Here is an 18,919-nt window from a genome sequence, read left to right as displayed (position 1 = left end):
TTCCATATTAGATAATAAGAGAGCCCTTAAAATATTGGTAGTATATTCATTTTATTAGAACAAAATTATAAATATGGTTGTATATTCGTTTCACCACCCAGCATCTTTCTCCTCGTGTGTTTATCTAAATACTTCTCTCTCTTTGTGTTTATCCAAATATATCTCTCTCCTCTTAATAACCTTATCTAAATACTTCTCTTTTCTTGTGTTTATCCAAATATATCTCTCTCCTCCTAATAGCCTCTTATCATCAAGCACCTATCTCTCTTTCGGTGTTTATCCAAACACATCTCTTTCTATCTATATGCTTAATGTGTATTTGGGTTGGGAGAAGAGAAACAGAGGGGAAAAAAATGGGAAATGTAAAGAGAGAGTGAGAGATTAGAGATGGGAAATACCTCTCTCTCTCTCTTTGTAAATCTACCATATATTTGGGGAAAAAAAATTGAAAAGAGAGAGATGGGAAACATAAAGAAAGAGCGTGAGAGGAGAGAGAATGAGGGGTTAAAAATAGAAAAGCCAAAAACAAACGGGTGGGGGAGAGAGAAAGAGAGGGTTAGAGATAGAAAAGACAGAAAGAACAGGTGGGGGGAGAGGGAAAGAGAGAGGCGCTAAGTCTAAATAAAGCTAGGCCAAATAAGGACAAGTGGATAGCAAAGATCCAGAGTAGACATGAGATGCGGCTTAAGAGATTCATGTTTATCCTAGATCAAGGGCCTAGATCTTTAAATGCCTTTTGACAATAAATGCCCCATCCAGAAACCTTGCAAATCCTAGCCTATGACATCTTCAAGCACCTCTAAACCTTCAATCTGGAAAACCCCTATGCCTCCAATCACTCGATTTGAACACCCATTTTCAAGTTCATTTCACTATAAAAACAACCAGCTTTCGAAGTTTGGAAAAGGCCAGCAACCAATTCAAGGCCCAATGCCATTGTCAGGTCTAAGAGCCCAACTTGAGTAAGCTTTTTTTTTATTCTTTTTCAATTAATTTTTTCGATAGATTAAAATTTGACGGACTCCACTCTCTATCCTACAGTCCATGCTTCGATCTAAGTTTCCCCGATTTCCATGTAGAAAACATCAGATTTAGAGAGAGACGCTCTTTTATTAACTATATAATTTCAAACTCTTAATACAAAATGCCATCCTCACACGTTCACATACTTTATACAGCGCATTTACGCCATACGCCACACCACAACATGCATACACAGTCACGCACATACACTCTCTAGCAACAACCCACACCTCAAAACCACCACTCTCTTCAACACAAATATGCAACATTACCACTGAACAAACATTAACCGCGGACTCTCCCACACCCAATGAATCACCACTCTCTAAAAATCTACCTGATAGCGAACTGTAACTCACTTACACATACACCCCACGTTGACACTCTCTCACACTCTCACGAGCAACCACACACAAATACGTTGACGTTTTATAGTATTTCTCATCGCATTTCACATGGTGTACAATAATTCATATGAGTTGGTTTTAGTGGAAGGTTCAAAAAAGCCCGGGATAAACCAAAAGGACATTGTTTGAAGTAGTGAGAAAGATTTGGGAGTTTATGGCTTCATTGGGAGTGTGACCCTTGATAGGGTATGAGAGTCCAGGAATCATATAGCCGATCCCAAATACTTAGGAAAATATTCTAATGATGATAATGATGACAATGGTCCATATGTGTTTTAATGCAATCCCTAATGTAAGAATGCAATAAAAGGAATAGAGAAGAGAGAGAAAGAAATGGATCTGACAAGGATTATTTATGGTTTGACAATGATGCCTATGTCTATATAGGGTAAAGCAGTTTTTAGTTTATAAAAGTTACTTTGGTTTATTAGAGAATTATAAAGTTACAACTCTTATGTTTGAAGAAATAAATCTCGTTAAAACAATAATTCAACAAAATAGGAAACTCAATATGGGAATCTCAATATTTTATAATCCCACAAGATAAAAAGTCCATATCTTGCTGCTATAACCGTCAACACCCATCTTGAGAAATGTATAGAGAGAGAGAATGAAGCCAAAGAGAGAGGAGCAACCACATAGGGCTCTCAACATTCCAAGCTCTAGTCTCATGTATAAATAGTGACCCACTAAACATAATCTAATGGGTCACTTGAGAGTAAAGATGAATCTGTGAAACTCATGATATTGTTTGACAAATTTTGTACTCGGCTATTTAGTCTTGGCAGTCATATTTCTCACTCCTAGGAGATAGTCTGAGGGAATGAGAAGAACTCAACCTGTGTCACTCAATTTTTTTTTTCTTGTAGAGTATTATATAAATGAACCCACTTTCTAAAGCATTGAATTCCTATACATGTACATCAATTTTGACACGATTAATGGAACTAAATGCTAACATTGAAGGAAAAAACAAAAAAAAACAAAATCAAGTAGCATCTAGGCCCAATAGATAGCCCCAATTAGGACTGTAGAGGGTAAATTATATTCCATTTCATACTCACTATGCCTAAGAACCAGGAACATTTGTTTATAATATAGATCTATCCTCCTTGAAGCATGTGTTCAAGAAGTGCTCTCTTTCAATGAGCATATTAGTGGGTTGGAGTTGTGTTTTCAAAGGATATTTGGCATGAAATGTGTTCAAGAATGTCCTTCTTCGCTAGAATTGCTTGCCACTGTTAAGATTGGAACTTTAATCCTTTTTCTTTTCTTTTTCTTTTGGATTTTAGAAATAGTGGGTTTTGAATGCGCAAGTGAGAATGAAAACCTAGACCGGTCGATTAAGATTGGAACTTACCATAAAAACGCTACAATAGCATTGATTACATAATTACACTACTACTTAATTTGTGGAACTAAATAAATATCATCCAAGTCAACATTCTTTTTGTTGCAAACGATCATGCCACAAAGTGCAGAACACCAAATTAGGTCTAGAGAGACTAACAACAATTTACAGGATCTTGACACAGTTTGGCTCACAAAGTTAATCAATGAATAGTTCTCCCATCTGAAAAAAGGCATTTGCATGAATTAAAAGAGTATATTGGAATGGGTATACAAATAGGTTAATCTAGTGGAATTGAATGAATGAACAATCTATTAATATGTTCCCTAGTCTCAGAGTCAGGTTTTGTAAATCCATCTCCATTCGAGTAGGCACAATGGGCCATCCGTGCAAGATTAACTACGAAATTGACATAGGGTTTTGGCAAGATGGATGGTGCAAGACACTCTGCATTGAGTTTCTTCCATGCATCTCTAATCATCTCCTTGATGTGTTTCCGTGCGGCTTCCTCAGATGCCCCTGTTTCATGCATATAACATTGAATAGATTTTGGGACAACCCCTCTTAGGATCTCATCCTGCATCAATCAAGTAATAAACTTATGTCATCTAAATATTGTCCACTTAACCAATAATAAAAGGAAGTGCTCCCATGAGAGCAAATTGTAACACTTATTCCTAGGGCAAAAGCACCTACTATGGAGGATTTATGTAACCCTATAACTTTCGAAACATGTCCTTTCAAGTCAAGGATCAATCTAAGAACTAAAAATTTATTTCATGGCTAAAAAATTACCTGAAAGATTGTCTGCTCCAATAATGTATGATAACTGTCTATTTGATCTTGGGCTTTAGGAGCTAAAAATCTTCTTTTTCTGTTTTTTAGGACATTGTCTGTTTGATTAATATTCTTTGCAAACTTTTAGAATAATCCTCCTAAATTGGTGTTTTTCCCATGGCAGTAATGTTCAATTTTCTCCCACCTGAATTGCATCCATGTGATAAATAATTCAAGCAAAGAAGAGTAAGCCTCACCGGACTTGTTACCAAGTCGTTGCACAGTCTAAGGACCATTGATGACCAATAAATGAGTCTTGATTCAGTGGTAATGTCATCTATTGCCTCTTGTGTGATGCTTTGTGCAATGAGGAAGTATACATGAACCAAGAGAACTGGCACTGAACTTGAAACCCGTGAGTTATTTAAGTATTCTTCTAAGGTTGGTTTGTGCCCCATGCTAAACCACTTTGCCTCCAACATGTTCGCTTTCCCTAATCCTGCCCACTGAAGTTAAAAATTAACACAAGTTATTATAGCAAGAATACAATGTTCTTAAAGTAATTCAAACATCACAGCAGGCTATTATGTTACCACTTCTTTAAGGTAGTTTGTGATATTCCATCCTTTCTCCTTGAGAATATCGTATGAAATCATGTTTGTTGTGTTGTACAATGCCAAATAACATATTTTCATGTAATATGGAAGTTTCTCCATGGCGTTCAAATCCCACCTAAATTTGAATTGGTATATTGTAAGAATTAAATTGTGGAGCACAAACATATGTGATAGATATATGTTACATCATTGGGAAGGAAAATTCATTCTTTTGTACCTTTGGACCGCTTCAGTAAAAAGTTCCAGTTCATCTAACGAGCCATACACATCATAAACGTCATCAATCGCTGTAATTAAGCAATGGATTTTGATGAGGGCTTCCCTAGTCCTTGAAAATTGGGGCTCGAATAAATACCCAATGATCCATAAACAGTTTTCAACGATCCGATCCCGAGCAAATGGTAGCTTAGTTGCGAAGCCCATATCATTATACCACCTAGGTATAAACTTTTAATACTAAGAATTAAGCTGATTGATAAGTGAAAACGAATTCAAGAGTAGATTGGGGGAGGTCCATGAATGCAAAGAACAAGCTTACCTTGACATACGCCTGAGATCGGCTTGGTGCGTGCACTGTACTGAGTTGAAGTCCAATTTAGCAAATTCAAGCAAAGAGGGGATCATGTCTTTCTCTTTCTCATAGACTTGAATGTAATCCCTAGCTTCTAGCCTGACCATCCTCCAATGCAAAGGCAGCTCTAAAGCATGTTGTACTTTTTGAGAAAGACTTGGCTCTAATCGATCAGTTAAGTCCATGAGGTTCTTACTGGTAAATGTGAATGCTTTATCCAAAATATCTTCTCCAGGAACAGATAGGTGGCATGCTTCATACAAACTCAACATTCCTTTGGCGTCTCCAATCAAACTTACTTCGAAACTACCTTTCTCGTCCATGAATCTGCAAAATACATCTGGGAGCACAAATTTATCTATATTAAATCTTCTACAAAAGTGTCTTTTATATGCCTTCCAAATTCAGTTCAATTCCTCTTCTTCCACCAAGAGAGCCACTAGGAAATCATATCTGATTCACTTATGACATTTGAAAAATGTAGGTAAATGATAGCCCTGTGAGAACCAATTCTACATTTGGTACTAGAGAAAAAATACCTACTTAGGAGGAATTTTATGACTTGGACTTTTCCAAAATCATTTTTTATTCACCTTATGAGTATTCTTTTTTGGGCGAAAAGATTGATTTTGATCTCTTAAACATCTAGTGTGCTTATCCCTTAAATGGACAGCCCAAAGTCCATCTTGGAGGAGGAGTTATACCTTAGAGAAGAACAAAGAAAATATGAGCATCATAGTAACCATGAAATCTTTTTCCTTTAGAAAATGTCTTTTTTAACAATGTAAACAACAAATTCAGTCCAAATAATTCTGCGATTTGGTATGTGATTCATAAATACCTTTCAAAAATCCAACCTATTTCAAAAACTGTTCAAGTTGGTCCATTTTACATAAAATTTTATTTTGTTTTGGATTTAAATTCCAACCATATTTGTTACTCTTATTTACTAATAACTTTTGCTTGAGCTCATATATAAAGTTTCAATAGATACTCTAATTTCTAGAAGAAAAGAGGAAGAGGGAAGTCAGGCCCTAATCTATATGAATACAATTTTGTGCTACAAACCTGATGACATCCGGTATCCATGTTGTCTAAGCAGTCGAAATGCAAGGGATGTTGCATAGAGATCATCACTCCATGACTGTTGGATATCAGCATTGGAGTAAATAGTGTCCAAAGCCACTTTGATATCCTGCTCAAAGTGATACCCCACTCCCAGCCTTTGGATTGAGTCAATGAGCTCAAGTGGGGCGATTGGCTCGGTTTTCCTCCTTAAAAGAGCCTTGAATTGTTTCTTTAGAGCTTCAGTTCGGCTTATATATTCCTCTTCCTGCATCTAAGAAACTCTTAATCCAATTGGAAAATGGAGGGAAGGTATTTTTTGAACCTAATGATGACAATGTTTTCGTAGTGAAAGATTGCATAAATTAATGCCCCGTATAAACTGCTGCATAGCAATGCCCTATATTTTCTAAAATTAACATAATTATATTGTTAGCTGTTTGAAATGTACCTTGTATTATGTATAATTTCATTTTACTATTTAACTTGTTTTGTTTTGTTATGATTTCCAGATATTTTCAGCTATTTCATAAAAAAACATGTGAATATCAGCAAATTACATTTAATAAATAAAAATTAGTTTTAAAAAGGATCAATTTATAAATTAAGGAAAAGTTTATCTATGTTAAAAGCATGGTTCTTAGACTCAACCGAGTCGACTCGGCCTCGCTTATTGCCGAGGTCGACTAGGGCCGGGTCTTTGGTACAAGTGATTTTTTACCTCTTGAATGAACATTGCTCGGAGTAATTTTGCGAGACTCAGCTCGAAATGGAGAAACTCGCTCTAGTATGGCGTTTTCACGGATAAAACTCGGATGTCAAAATATGGAAAGTTTCTTGAACTGAAAATTTGAAATTTTGGACTGATTTTGATGGATTTTTTTGGAACCTAGTTGTGTTTTAACAACCATCTAATCTCTATGATACAATTTGGGTCCATAAAAATCCAAATCGAATAAGATTTCACCACGAAATTCTAGGGTTCTTTGAGCAGTAATATATAATCCGCCAAACTCCTATAGTCTCTATGATTTCTCCCCCAAATTGATTGATTATCGGTATTTTTTTAATATATTAAAATTATCTACAAAATCCATATACTAATTCGCAAATCTACTAAGCTCCCTCATCGTAAATTTTCAGTTTGAGGGTTCTTTGTGCTAAAAGTAATAATTTCAGCAAAACCTCTCTATTCTCGCTGATTTCTACACCAAATTGGATGATTTTTTGTTCGTTTTGAACGTGTTAAAATAAGCTTCAAACAACCTCTCCATATCTGTGGTCCTTTTCACCATTATTGACTGATTTCGTACATTAAAGGGGTATCGATGAACTGCCAAAAAAATCGCAAATCTATTATTTCTGTCTAATTACTCGAAAATGTTTTACTGATTTTTAGTTCTTTTTAAAGCTTTTAAAATCATCTTCAAAACCCCCTCAACAGATCAGTGGTTTTTCTTTCCAATATCGACTGATTTTGTATATCAAAGAGGTAATATTTATGAACTATTAAAAAATTACAAAATCTATTATTTCTCTGCAATTTCTCAACAATAATTTCCTGATCATTAGATTTTTTTTTTTTTTTTTTTTTTTTAAGATATTCAAATAAACTTGAAAGCCCCCGTATTAGTTTGCATTTATTTGCTCGAATATCAATTAATTTAGTGCACCATAGAGGTAAAATTGACGAACTGTAAAAATTCTACTAAATATGTTGTTTCTCCCTAATTACTCAATAATTGTTTCTAATTTTTTATCCCTAATTACTCAATAATTGTTTCTAATTTTTTATTCTTTTCAAACCTATTCGTATCAGCTACAAAATCCCTCTATAGATTCATGGGTTTTTTGCTCTAATATCGACTGATTTTGTTCATCAAAGAGGTAATATCGATGAACTTTCAAAAATTCGTAAAATATATTATTTCTATCTAATTTCTCAAATTTTTTTTTTTTTATTAGATTGTTTTAAGCTATTGAAATAAACCTAAAAACCCCTCTACTGATTTGCATTTTCTGCTCTAATATTGATTGATTTAGTGCATCATAGAGGTAATATCGGTGAAATGTAAAAATTATGCTAAAATTAGTTGTTTCTCTATAATTACTCATCAATTTTTTCTGGTTTTTATTTTTTTAAATCCCTTTATTGATTAGTGATTTTTTTCTGAGAAATTGTCTTATATCGATCAATTTTCCTTTTTGGTACAAAAATTGTCTTTTATCAATGAATTTTTCTTCTTCTATTTTTTTTTTTTTCCCAACCATTTTCAAATATTCAAAATTTTTTATTTTTTATTTTTTATTTTTGAAATACCAAAACAGGACATTGAAAAAAACTACTATGATAATTTTTGTAGTATTAATCATACATTTTGTAGGTGAAAAAGACTTTTTTTTTAATTAATTTGTATTATTAACCTTAAATATAAGAATTCCTGAGTAATACAAACCCAAATTTGTAACTCTAAGTAATATAGACCTTATTTTGGAAGCAATTACAACAAATATATTTCATTATAAATAATTTTTGAAAGAAATTTCAGCCTTTAATAGGTCTAAGAGATTATGTGGGAGGATTGATTTTGGCACTATGACAATAAGGGGAAGGGGTGGGTCAAGTGTAATTTTTGTGGAAGGGAGATGATAGGTGCATTAATCACCAGAAGCCTCACCTTGCTAAAATTCAAGAGTTATAATAATAATAATAAGAAAAAAGAGTTCCAAAAAAAAAGTAGCAATTATGAAAAAAGGGGGGGTCGTTTTTTACAATTCACGACATGTAAGAAATTTTTTTAAAAAATAGTTAATATATGAGATCCAAAATAAAAAACTTTGCCCCCCATTTGAACTCAAGACCTCTCATCGACTCACCTATATGGTTTTTTTTAGTTTATAGATTTATGGAAAAAGAGCTCCAAAATAAACCCAAGCCATTAAAAAAAGGGTATTGTTGGCATACGGATGCATCCGTAGCTGTAGAGGTGAGGTGCACCTTCAAATTTTATCATGGTATATAATTTTGATGTAAAATGTCCTTAGGATTATCTCAAAACCTATTTTTATATCTAATTATAAAATTTTAAATTTAAAAAATGGTTAAAATCAAGTAGATCTATAAACATATGAAAATCTAAAAAATGAACGGTGCAGATAATATGTTGTAAAATGCACTATTTCTTATACTTAAAGTTTCCTGATAGATTTTTGAGGTGCATCCGTAGTTCTACATTATAAGGTTTCATCCTTATATAAACATTTTTTTTAAAAAAAATAGAGTTAAAAAAATGTAGCCCCAAACATAAGATTTTTATTAAAATATTTATGAAAAAAAGAGCTCCAAAATAAATACAAGAGTTAAAAATATATCTATCCCCCCATGGAAATGGAACTCATAAGCTCTTCACACATATAAAAAAAAAAACCAGCATGTCACGTACAAGTAGGTTAACAACCACCAAGTTAATGAAACTGGCACTAATTATACATATATACAAATCATTCTCGTGATTTTCTTTTGACTCACTCGAATAAATTGCCCCTGTCAGGACATGAGTATTTTGGCCGACTCGATTTTTTGATATATCCAAAAACTAAAAACTGAAAACTGTTTTGAACTTACTTTTGTATCCTATCTCACAAGTCATGAGAGATTAAGAATAAGAAAGACTACTCGAATACCATGAAAACATCAATAATAATAATCCTGCATGAGCTCAAATACCTTAAAATCACTTCTTATTGATTGAATACGATCGGGATCCCAAATGGTAGGCATGAAATTCGCAGTTCGCCGGGCGATTTCTGTTGCAGAGGACTCGGAGCTCATAAAGCACCGTAAAAGCTGAGGATAACCCGATTGAATCGTTTTGAGGCTTGTTTGTGTGCGCAACCAGGACATTGTGGTGTGAATCAAAGGCAGAAATGGAACCATTGTGAAAATGGTTTAATGAGAGAGAACGGGTGCTCTAATTCTCTTTTCCCTATAAATGGAATGTCGCCATGGTCCCCTCTCATCGCTTGTAAACAATGACTTACAACTCAGTAGGGTCAACCCACTACATGGGTCCTTGTGAAACCAAGTAAATGGTCCAACTCGGGCCCCATAAATAAATTTTTAAAAAATTATTATTATCATCCGTGCTCTATATCAATTATCTAAGATCAACTACCCGAATCATGTTCTACCATTTTGCTTTATTATGGGTCATATTTTTAATCAGTTCATAAATGTCACCGTATCTCTTCTCATATGCTTTATTTGATTTTATTTTTTCTTTTCAATTTTATATTTTTCGAAAATATTTCTAACCATAGATAACTTTTACTAAATTCATATTTCATTCCTTTTCAATTTTTGGCTTATTGGGACTTTTATGTTGTCTTTAGTTTTGTTCCACTTTACTAATTTTCATTTTATTCTAAAATGATCTTTTCATCGTTTAATTTAGGGGACTTTGCCTGGTCTTGTAAATGTTGAGTTACTCGCCTGAGACAGGACTGAGTCTGAAGCCTGGCAGCAAGCACAATTTTTTTCATGCACCCTAAGTTGTACATACAACTCGATACAACTCGGTATGCTCAGACTCTCTGGAGTAACTTGTGCAAGTCTGAGTGGACTCGGGTGATTAATGGAACCATGATCTCAAGAAATACCTTAAAAATTCACTTCTTATTGATTGAATACGTTCAAAATCCCAAATGGTGAGGATGCTATTCGTAGATTGCCGAGCGATCGCCATTTCAGAGGCTTCTGAGCTCGTATGACATCATATAAATGGCAGATAATGGGATCGAGATTTTTTTTCTTCTTGTTTTTGTGTGTTTTCAGGAGAATGTGGTGTGAAAAAGGCGTACACATACCACCATTGAGAAAGAGATTTAATGAGAAATGCCTTTTCCATTTTTATTTATTTATTTAAGGTGAATCAATTGGGATGCTAGACCCCTACCCATAATGGGGTGCAGCACAAAGAGTTCCCAAAAGGGCACCCATTGAGAAAGAGGTTTAATGAGAAATGATTGATGATTGATTCACGATATGGAACCAGGAGAGACTCCATGAATATATAATACACCTGATCATCATCATCGTTATCGTGAATATAGAATATACACGTTAAAATTATTTTAATTTGACCTGCTTGATGTTACTCAATTCAATTGCGTTGTGATATTATTTTAGGCAGGTGATACTCCGCTATTCGTCATGCATCAGTTGTGACCGTAAACTGGCCTTTCTTCTTTCTCTCTTTTTCTCTTTCGTTTTTGAATGATAGCTTATGTAACAGCGCTTATCAAGAGAGACAGGGAGTGAAAGCATTCTCTGATTTTGCAAGTGCATTTTCTTCAAATGATTCCATGTTCGTGGGAGTGCGTATTTGTTGGATATGGTGGTATCTAAAAGTCACCAACATAAGAAAATTCCAAATTGTGTGGGATTAAGATTGATATTGATAAGTTTAATGAAGTCCCAAAAAGGTAAGACTCTTGGGGTATATCTCTTGGTTTTGAGATATATATAACATTTATATAAATTTTCATATTTAGTATGGAGTCCTAACCTTATATATATATATATATATGGTATGCAAGAGGGTGGGTCACCAAATGGGAAATGTGGTTTCTTCTAAAGAGAGAGAGGCAATGGCCTTTCCCATGCATGGGGCAAGTCCCCCCCTTCAGAGAGAAGAGAGAATTTTGTTGATTTTCCTTTTAAAAAAGAGAAAGTGTCGGTTGCTCTCAAAGTTCTCTTTCTAAACAGTAGTTTAGTTGTAGAACATAGATGGATCTATTTCTAGATCTGTTAAGTAACTTTCATTGATATAGTGAATTTCAATTTGACGCGCTCATGGACGCAACCCTTTTGGGGTAAACCGCTTAAATCTTTATCCTTTTTGGGGCGAACCACGTAAATCTTTTTTTTTTTTTTGATGTTTGTTTTATGCTTTATTTTTCGTATTATGGCTCGCATTCTCTCCTATTTTGTTTCTAACTAGTTCTTGGTGGGATCCAACTTTTGGGATTCCAATTTTCGCATCTAAGAGGGTTCTTAAATCCTAGTATTTTCTTGGTTTGCTCGATAGGGTAAAAAAAAACCAATCAAGAGCATTTTTATGCCCCCAAATTTTGTTAACTTAACTCTCTTGTACCTGGTGACCAACTTCAGGGATAATAAAACCAAAACACAAAATCCAATTGTGCTTGTGCCTAAAAAATTTTAGCATCTAGGAACTAGGTTTAAGTATCTAGAAGCTAAGAATTTATTCTTTTTTTACTTTTCAAAATAATTATCGAGTGATTTTTAATCGGCTTTCAAAAATTTAAATGCAGAATTCCCTCCAAAGTATCTCTTTGACCCGAGGGAATAAGTATATAATATGCTCTTGGAAGAATAGGTTGGTGATGCCGATTAAAACTTGGATGCTATAAATTTTATTTTTATTTTTTAATAATTTTATTTTTAGAGTTCGGGTAAAATTCATATTTTTATTTGTTATGGTTAATTATTAAAAATAAGATTTTTTGAGTTAGTTTGATAAGTAGTTTTTTATTAGTCCGTTTTATTTTAAGATAATAAGGTCCAATTTCATTTAGAAAAGTCATCAGTATTTTTAGTTGGGGATTTATTTAGAGACTTTTTTTAAAACAAAAGATAAAAACGATTGTTTGGTACTAAGAGAATGACGTATCTCTTGGTGAGATCGTCATCTTTTTTTTATATAGGAATTATTTTTAGAAAGTTCCATAGTGTGGCAAGGTTTCGTTTTTTTCAAGTTAGGTCCCTTTATCATGTTTTTCTTCCTATTCAGGTAGATTGACAAAATGGAATTTTTGTGGTAAATGGTAGTTGTTCGTACGTGATGAGACAGAGGTAAATCCTAATGTTTACAATTCTACAAGAGATAAGGAAGGATAAGAAGGATGATCATTGGGTGACGTACTGATTTTTATTATGGAGAGGATGGGCGTAAATCGTAAAAGGAAATTGAATTTTATGGAATAAAGAAGTGTTTTTGGTAAAGAGATGTCTTTTTGGGTATCGTTTCTTCTCCTGTGTTTATGGATCGGTGTCGGAATACTCGTATCTGCACATTTTGTACTTTTTTATTGTGATTTCCTTCACACACGGTTATTTTTATTGGTGGCGTTTGCCTATAAATTTTAAAGAAAAAGTTTATATAAGGGTGCTATACAAGGGTGCGATTCATATTTATATAAGGGTGCGATTCATATTTATTAAGGGTTGTATTTTTAATCAGTTCATAAGTCACCGTATTTTTTTTCATATGCTTTATTTTATATTTCTCTAAAATATCACTTGCCATAGATAATTTTTCTAAAATTATTTTTATTTTTTAGTGTTTTGAAACTTTTATGTTGTCTTTAGTTTTGTAATTTTGTTCCATTTTACTATTTTTCATTTTATTCTAAGAGAATTTTTTCATCTTTTAATTTAGGCCATTTTGTCTGACCTTGCAAATGTTGAGTTACTCGCCTCAAACAGGGCTGAGTCCAAAGTGAAGCAGCAAGAATATTTTTTTTATGCAGCCTGAGTTATACACACAACTCGGTATACTCGGACTCTATTGAGTAATTTGTCAAAGTCTGAGTGGACTCGGGTGAGTAATGGAACCGTGACCTCAAGAAATTCCTTAAAATCACTTTTTTTTTAATAAGTATGATTCTATTCCCAAATGGTGGGGATGTAATTCGCAGATCATCAAATGATCACCGTTTCAGAGGTTTTTGAGCTCACATGGCATCGTACAAATGGTGAATAATATGATCAGAATTTTCTTTTTGGCTTGTCTGTGTGCGCACCGAGGAGAATGTAGTGTGAAGAAGATGTAGACCTAGTGCCATTGAGAAGGAGATTCAATGAGAAATGCTTCCCTTTTTTTCGTTTTTTCTTTATTTTTGTGTGAATCAATAGGGATGATAGACCCTTACCCGTTATTGGGTGCGACACAAAGACTTCCCAATAGAGTCACCCATTGCGAAAGAGGTTTAATAAGAAATGGTTGATGAGTGTCTCAATTGATTCACGATAGAAAGAGGTTTAATGAGAAATGGTTGATGAGAGTCTCGATTGATTCACAGCATGAAATCAAGAGAGACTCCATAAATATATTATAATTATCATCATCCTTATCATTATCATCATCATCATGAATATAAAATATACACATTACAAATATTTTAACTTCACCCGCTTGATGTTACTTGATTCCATTGTGTGGTGAGATTATCTTTGGCATGCGATACTTCGCTATTCGTCATGCATCAGTTGTGACCTTAAATAGGTCTTTCATTTTTCAATCTTTTTTTTATTATTATTAGATGGTACCTTATGCAACACACTTTATGAAAACATTCTCCTCTTTTGCGAGTGCATTTTCTTCAAATGATTTCATGTTCTTGGGAGTTCCACTTGCTCGGTTGGTTTGATAGGGTAAAACCCAGTCGAGAGCATTTTTATGACCCCATATTTTGGAGAGTTAACCCTCTTGAACCTAGAGACCAAATTCATATGTAATAATAAAAAATAAAAATAAAAAATAAAATCCAATGGTCATCTGCCTAAAAAAATTAGCATAAAGGTTTAAGTATTTAGAAACTAAAAAATTATTGTTATTTTCTATTGAAGATAGTTATCGAGTGATTTTTAAGTGGTTCACATATATATTTAAATAGAAAATTCCCTCCAAAGTATCTCTTTGGCCCGAGCAATTAAGTGTAATGTTTGTTCTTCGGTGAATAGGTTGGGTACTTAGAGAGAGAAAGAGAGTTTAGATATTTAGAGAGAGAAAATTGTTTTATGAGGCTCGACTGTATTTTTACAATATACGGTTTGGAGGTATAAAGCATTCATCTTAAAATAGATGCAAATAGGCTGTCCATCAAAAAATAATTGTAACTAACTGTTCAAATATTTTTTTAATATAATTATTACTTTTAACTTTCAATTTTTTCTTTTTTATTCATGATCTCCTTGTTAAAGATTATATAAAAGTTAAAGATAAAATTATATTTAAAGAATATATTTATTGTCAAGGCCCTTTTCTACATATGCGTCGTTGGCCATTGAAACCTTATCCTTTGTTTAGATATGAAAAATGGTTTGATAAGGCTGCAGCTCTATAATAACAAGTAAAGCCTCACCTTATAATTCATTGAAAATTGCAATTTAATCATTATAAAGCTTTTACATCAATCATTTTGGCTTGGATGTTATGGTTGTAAAAAAAACAGGTTCCAAGCTTTTAAAAAATAATACATATTGTAACAAATTTTCTAGATCGTTTATATCACACTAAAAATAAGTAGTCATAGATCCGTAAGATATGTACCATTTTTTAAATGTCGAATTTGATTGTTGGTTTTGAAAATTGATTTTTGAACCATCACGGGGTTTTTGTTGCCGAAAGTGCTTTTTAAATAAGGATTAGAGAAAAAAGTTTATTTTGTTTTTATAAAGCCTAAGCCTTATAAAAACTTAACTTTTTAGATATTTAGAGAACGAGAGAGAATCAACTAGAATTTAGGTGGATCTTATTTTATCGTACGCTCTAAGTCATTGCCTACGACACTCAACACACTTACGGCCTTTTGCACCATGTACGGCAGTTCTCTTGTCCATACAAATGCCGCACATTCTCTCATCAATTTCACGTGTAAAAATTGATTGCTTTATAGGGTTGTCCCCATGCAAAAATGGCAGCATGGTGCCGCCCATCACTTTCACGTGTAAATAATAAATCTAAAATATGATGGTTGGAGATATGTTATTATTTAAATATAAATCTTAAAATAAAAGTTTTTAGAAGTCAGGACACACTTTTATCAATTAGATTTAAAAAAAAATTGTAGGTACAACTTACAGTTAAACTTTATAGACAATCTCCTTCCAAGCAAAAGTTTTTTTTTTTTTTTATCCTAAAAAATAATTTTTCGTAAATATCCCTTAAAGTCAAAAAGTTGTTTTTGTAGATAATAATACCTTTTTCCGTACAATAATTAAATATTGAAGTGGATTGACAAAAAAAGACTGACACTACACCCATCGCCGAACCGCACAACAAACTTGCCGGACCTCATAACTATGGTGCCAAATTGAGACAAAAAAGTGTCGAACCCATCGCTTGGTATTGCAAGACAGCTTAAAACTACTGGATCCCTTGTAGAACATGCTAGACCCAACTTCTAAACTGCCGGACCGAAATAAGAGTATAATATGCTCTTGGAAGAATAGGTTAGTGATGTAGATCAAAATTAGGATGCTATGAATTTAAAATTTTTTTTTAATAATTTTATTTTTAGAGTTTGGGTAAAAGATTTATTTGTATTTATTAAAGTTAATTATTAATAATAGGATTTTTTGGGATTAGTTTCATAAGTCCTTGTTTTATAAGTCCCTTTTATTTTTAAGATAATAAGGTCCAATTTCATTTAGGAAAGTGGTCCGTATTTTTAGTAGGGGATTTATTTAGGAAAATTAGCGCATTTCTTTTTGAAGTCTTATTTTAAAACAAAAGATAAATACAATTGTTTGGTATTAAGATAATTACTTATCTCTTGGTGAGCTGGTCATTTTTTTTTATATAGGAATTATTTTTAGAAAGTTCCATAGTGTAGGAAGGTTTCGTTTTTATCAAGTTAGGTTCGCTTGTCTGTTTTTCTTCCTAATCACGTAGATGGAAAGAATGGAATTTTTGTGGTAAAAAGTAGTTGGTGCGTAATGGGGTAGAGATAAGTCTTAATGTTTACCATTCTACAAGAGATAAGACGGATAATTATTGGGTGAAGTGTTGATTTTTTTATAAAAATGAAGTACATGCATTGTAAAAGAGAATTGAATTTTATGGAATAAAAAAAAAAAATTTTGTAAAGAGATTTTTTTGTAGATATTATTTTTGCATCGGAATATTCGTATCTACACGTTTTTTTTTTTTTCGTGTGATTTCTTTCATCCGTAATTATTTTTATAGGTGGTGTTTGCCTATAAATTTTATACTGCATTCAACTATGGTACTTAGAGAGAGAGTTTAGATATTTAGAGAGAGAATTATTTCATTGTACTTTATTGGTGAACCTGCAATACCAGGCGAAATGAGATCCACAAATATTTTTACTTCCCCTTAGTACCATGTGCACTGCTTCTCTTATCCCTGTAACTGTCCGCAAGTTGCCCTTTCATCATTTTCACCAGTAAACAATGACAAAAATCAATACGGTCGACCCACAAGTTTCCCTCACATCATTTTCACCCGTAAACAATGACAAAACTCAATAGGGTCGACCCACTAGACGGGTCTTTGTGAAAATGATTTAAAAAAATTATTAATTTAATCCGAGCTCTATTTTAATTATCTAAGATCAGCTACGCCAATTCGGTTATATCATTCAGCTGTATTAAAGGTCTTAATTTTAAAATTTCATAAGTCATTGTATCTCTTCTCAAATGATTTATTTTATATTTTTTCATTTGTTTCTATATTTTTCTAAAAAATATCACTAACAATAATTAATTTTTCTAAATTTATTTTTATTTTTTAGCTTTTTGGGACTTTTATGTTGTCTTTAGTTTTGTAATTTTGTTCCACTTTACTAATTTTCATTTTATTCTAAGATAATTTTTTCATCTTTTAATTTAGGGCATTTTGTTTGGCCTTGTAAATGTTGAGTTACTCTCCTCAGACGGGGTTGAGTCCAAAGTGAAGCGGCAAGAATATTTTTTTATACAGCCTGGGTTGTACACACAACTCGGTATACTCGGACTCTCTGGAGTAACTTGTCAAAGTCTGAGTGGACTCGGGTGAGTAATGGAACCATGACCTGAATAAGTATGATACTATTTACAAGCGGTGGGGATGTAATTCGCAGCTCATCAAACGATCAATGTTTCAAAGGATTCCAGTTTTTGCATCTAAGAGGGTTCTTAAATCCTATCATTTTCTTGATTTGCTCGATAGGGTAAAAAAACCCAATCAAGAGCATTTTTATGCCCCCAAATTTTGTTGACTTAACCCTCTTGTAGCTAGTGACCAACTTCAGGGGTAATAAAACAAAAAAACAAAATCCAATTATGCTTGTGCCCGAAAAACTTTAGCATGTTTAAGTATCTAAAAACAAAAAATTTACTCTTTTTTTCCTTTTAAAAATAATTATCGAGTGATTTGTAAGCAGCTTTCAAAAAATTAAATGCATAATTTCCTCCAATGTATCTCTTTGACCCGAGGGAATAAGTGTATAATATGCGCTTGGAACAATAGATTAGTGATGTAGATTAAAATTTGGATGCTAAAAATTTTAATTTTATTTTTTAATAATTTTATTTTTAGAGTTTTAATAAAATTATTATTTTTATTTATTAAGATTAATTATTAAAAATAGGATTTTTAAGTTAGTTTTATAAGTCCTTTTTTATAAGTCCGTTTTATTTTAAGATAACAACTGTGAACAACAGACCACACTTACCTTATCGAACCGACCCAGTGTTTCTCATGACCCACAATCCAAGCAAGGGCTCATTATTGGGTCACCAAAGTCTGCCTGATAAGCCAAGGGGTCGCAATCCCAGTATGTGGATTACAGATCCTCCCCTAGAGACAAGTCAAGGTCACCGAGACCTTAGACGACCACAGCTCTATGACGCATAGGGGGTATCTCTCGCATATGCAAACGCTTCACCCTAAAAGGTGGATTTCTGCCTTTCCCTAACTATCTATCGATATGCATGCCATGTGATGGTACATAGATAAGGTTTTGGCCCTGTCTTTGTAGACCCCCAACACACACAAGGGTCACACAGTCCATCGGCTCACTCATTTGGGCATGTTCTCCGACCTCATCAAGGGGTAACCCATAAAACTCCATCGGTTTGTTCTTCATGCCCGAGTAACATGGATTTTTCCCAACCAACTGGCCTAGATTGTTAAGCACAGATCGGTATCAGCAAACCATCGTTTGCTTAGTATGGTATATGAGGGACCACACTCCTACTGAGTTCATGTTCCACTATATCATTTCATTTTACAAGCACTCATAAGGCCTTTAAAGGCCACATAAACCCAACATCTCCTACTTGGCCTTTGAATGCCTT

At 33.4% G+C, this 18,919-nt stretch overlaps 2 protein-coding genes across 3 annotated transcripts in view; one reads left to right on the top strand and one right to left on the bottom strand.

The window, feature by feature from the left end:
- The window catches only part of LOC110007192 (uncharacterized), a 47,571-nt gene that overhangs the window by 21,028 nt on the left and 7,624 nt on the right, over positions 1 to 18,919 (top strand). The window lies entirely within an intron of this gene.
- Positions 2,860 to 9,895, bottom strand: LOC18433771 ((-)-alpha-terpineol synthase). 2 transcript variants are annotated; one of them, XM_006843851.4, is made up of 7 exons: positions 9,539 to 9,895; positions 5,815 to 6,085; positions 4,714 to 5,086; positions 4,393 to 4,611; positions 4,152 to 4,290; positions 3,816 to 4,064; positions 2,860 to 3,358 (listed from the first exon to the last, which is right to left on the bottom strand). In XM_006843851.4, exons 1-7 carry the CDS (start codon positions 9,746 to 9,748, stop codon positions 3,062 to 3,064), a joined length of 1,758 nt encoding a protein of 585 aa, XP_006843914.2. In that variant the 5' UTR covers positions 9,749 to 9,895; the 3' UTR covers positions 2,860 to 3,061. The 2 variants fall into 2 exon arrangements, with proteins under 2 accessions (XP_006843914.2, XP_011623138.1); XM_011624836.3 differs by having other exon boundaries at positions 5,815 to 6,079; positions 9,539 to 9,894.

Source organism: Amborella trichopoda, chromosome 12, assembly GCF_054954075.1.
Source record: "Amborella trichopoda isolate Santa Cruz 75 chromosome 12, AtrichopodaSantaCruz75HAP2 v2.0, whole genome shotgun sequence".
Classification (NCBI taxonomy): domain Eukaryota; kingdom Viridiplantae; phylum Streptophyta; class Magnoliopsida; order Amborellales; family Amborellaceae; genus Amborella; species Amborella trichopoda.
The sequence above is the reverse complement of the archived record's forward strand: the minus strand, read 5'-3'. Positions and strand labels throughout refer to the sequence as shown.

What these genes read in the sequence shown, in the direction of transcription:
- LOC18433771 (XM_006843851.4), bottom strand. Translation starts at nt 9,748, where the DNA reads ATGGTTCCATTTCTGCCTTTGATTCACACCACAATGTCCTGGTTGCGC. An exon ending in TGGATACCGGATGTCATCAG is followed by an intron (nt 5,087 to 5,814) that starts GTTTGTAGCACA and finishes TTGTGCTCCCAG; the next exon opens with ATGTATTTTGCAGATTCATG. An exon ending in GATCTCAGGCGTATGTCAAG is followed by an intron (nt 4,612 to 4,713) that starts GTAAGCTTGTTC and finishes GTTTATACCTAG; the next exon opens with GTGGTATAATGATATGGGCT.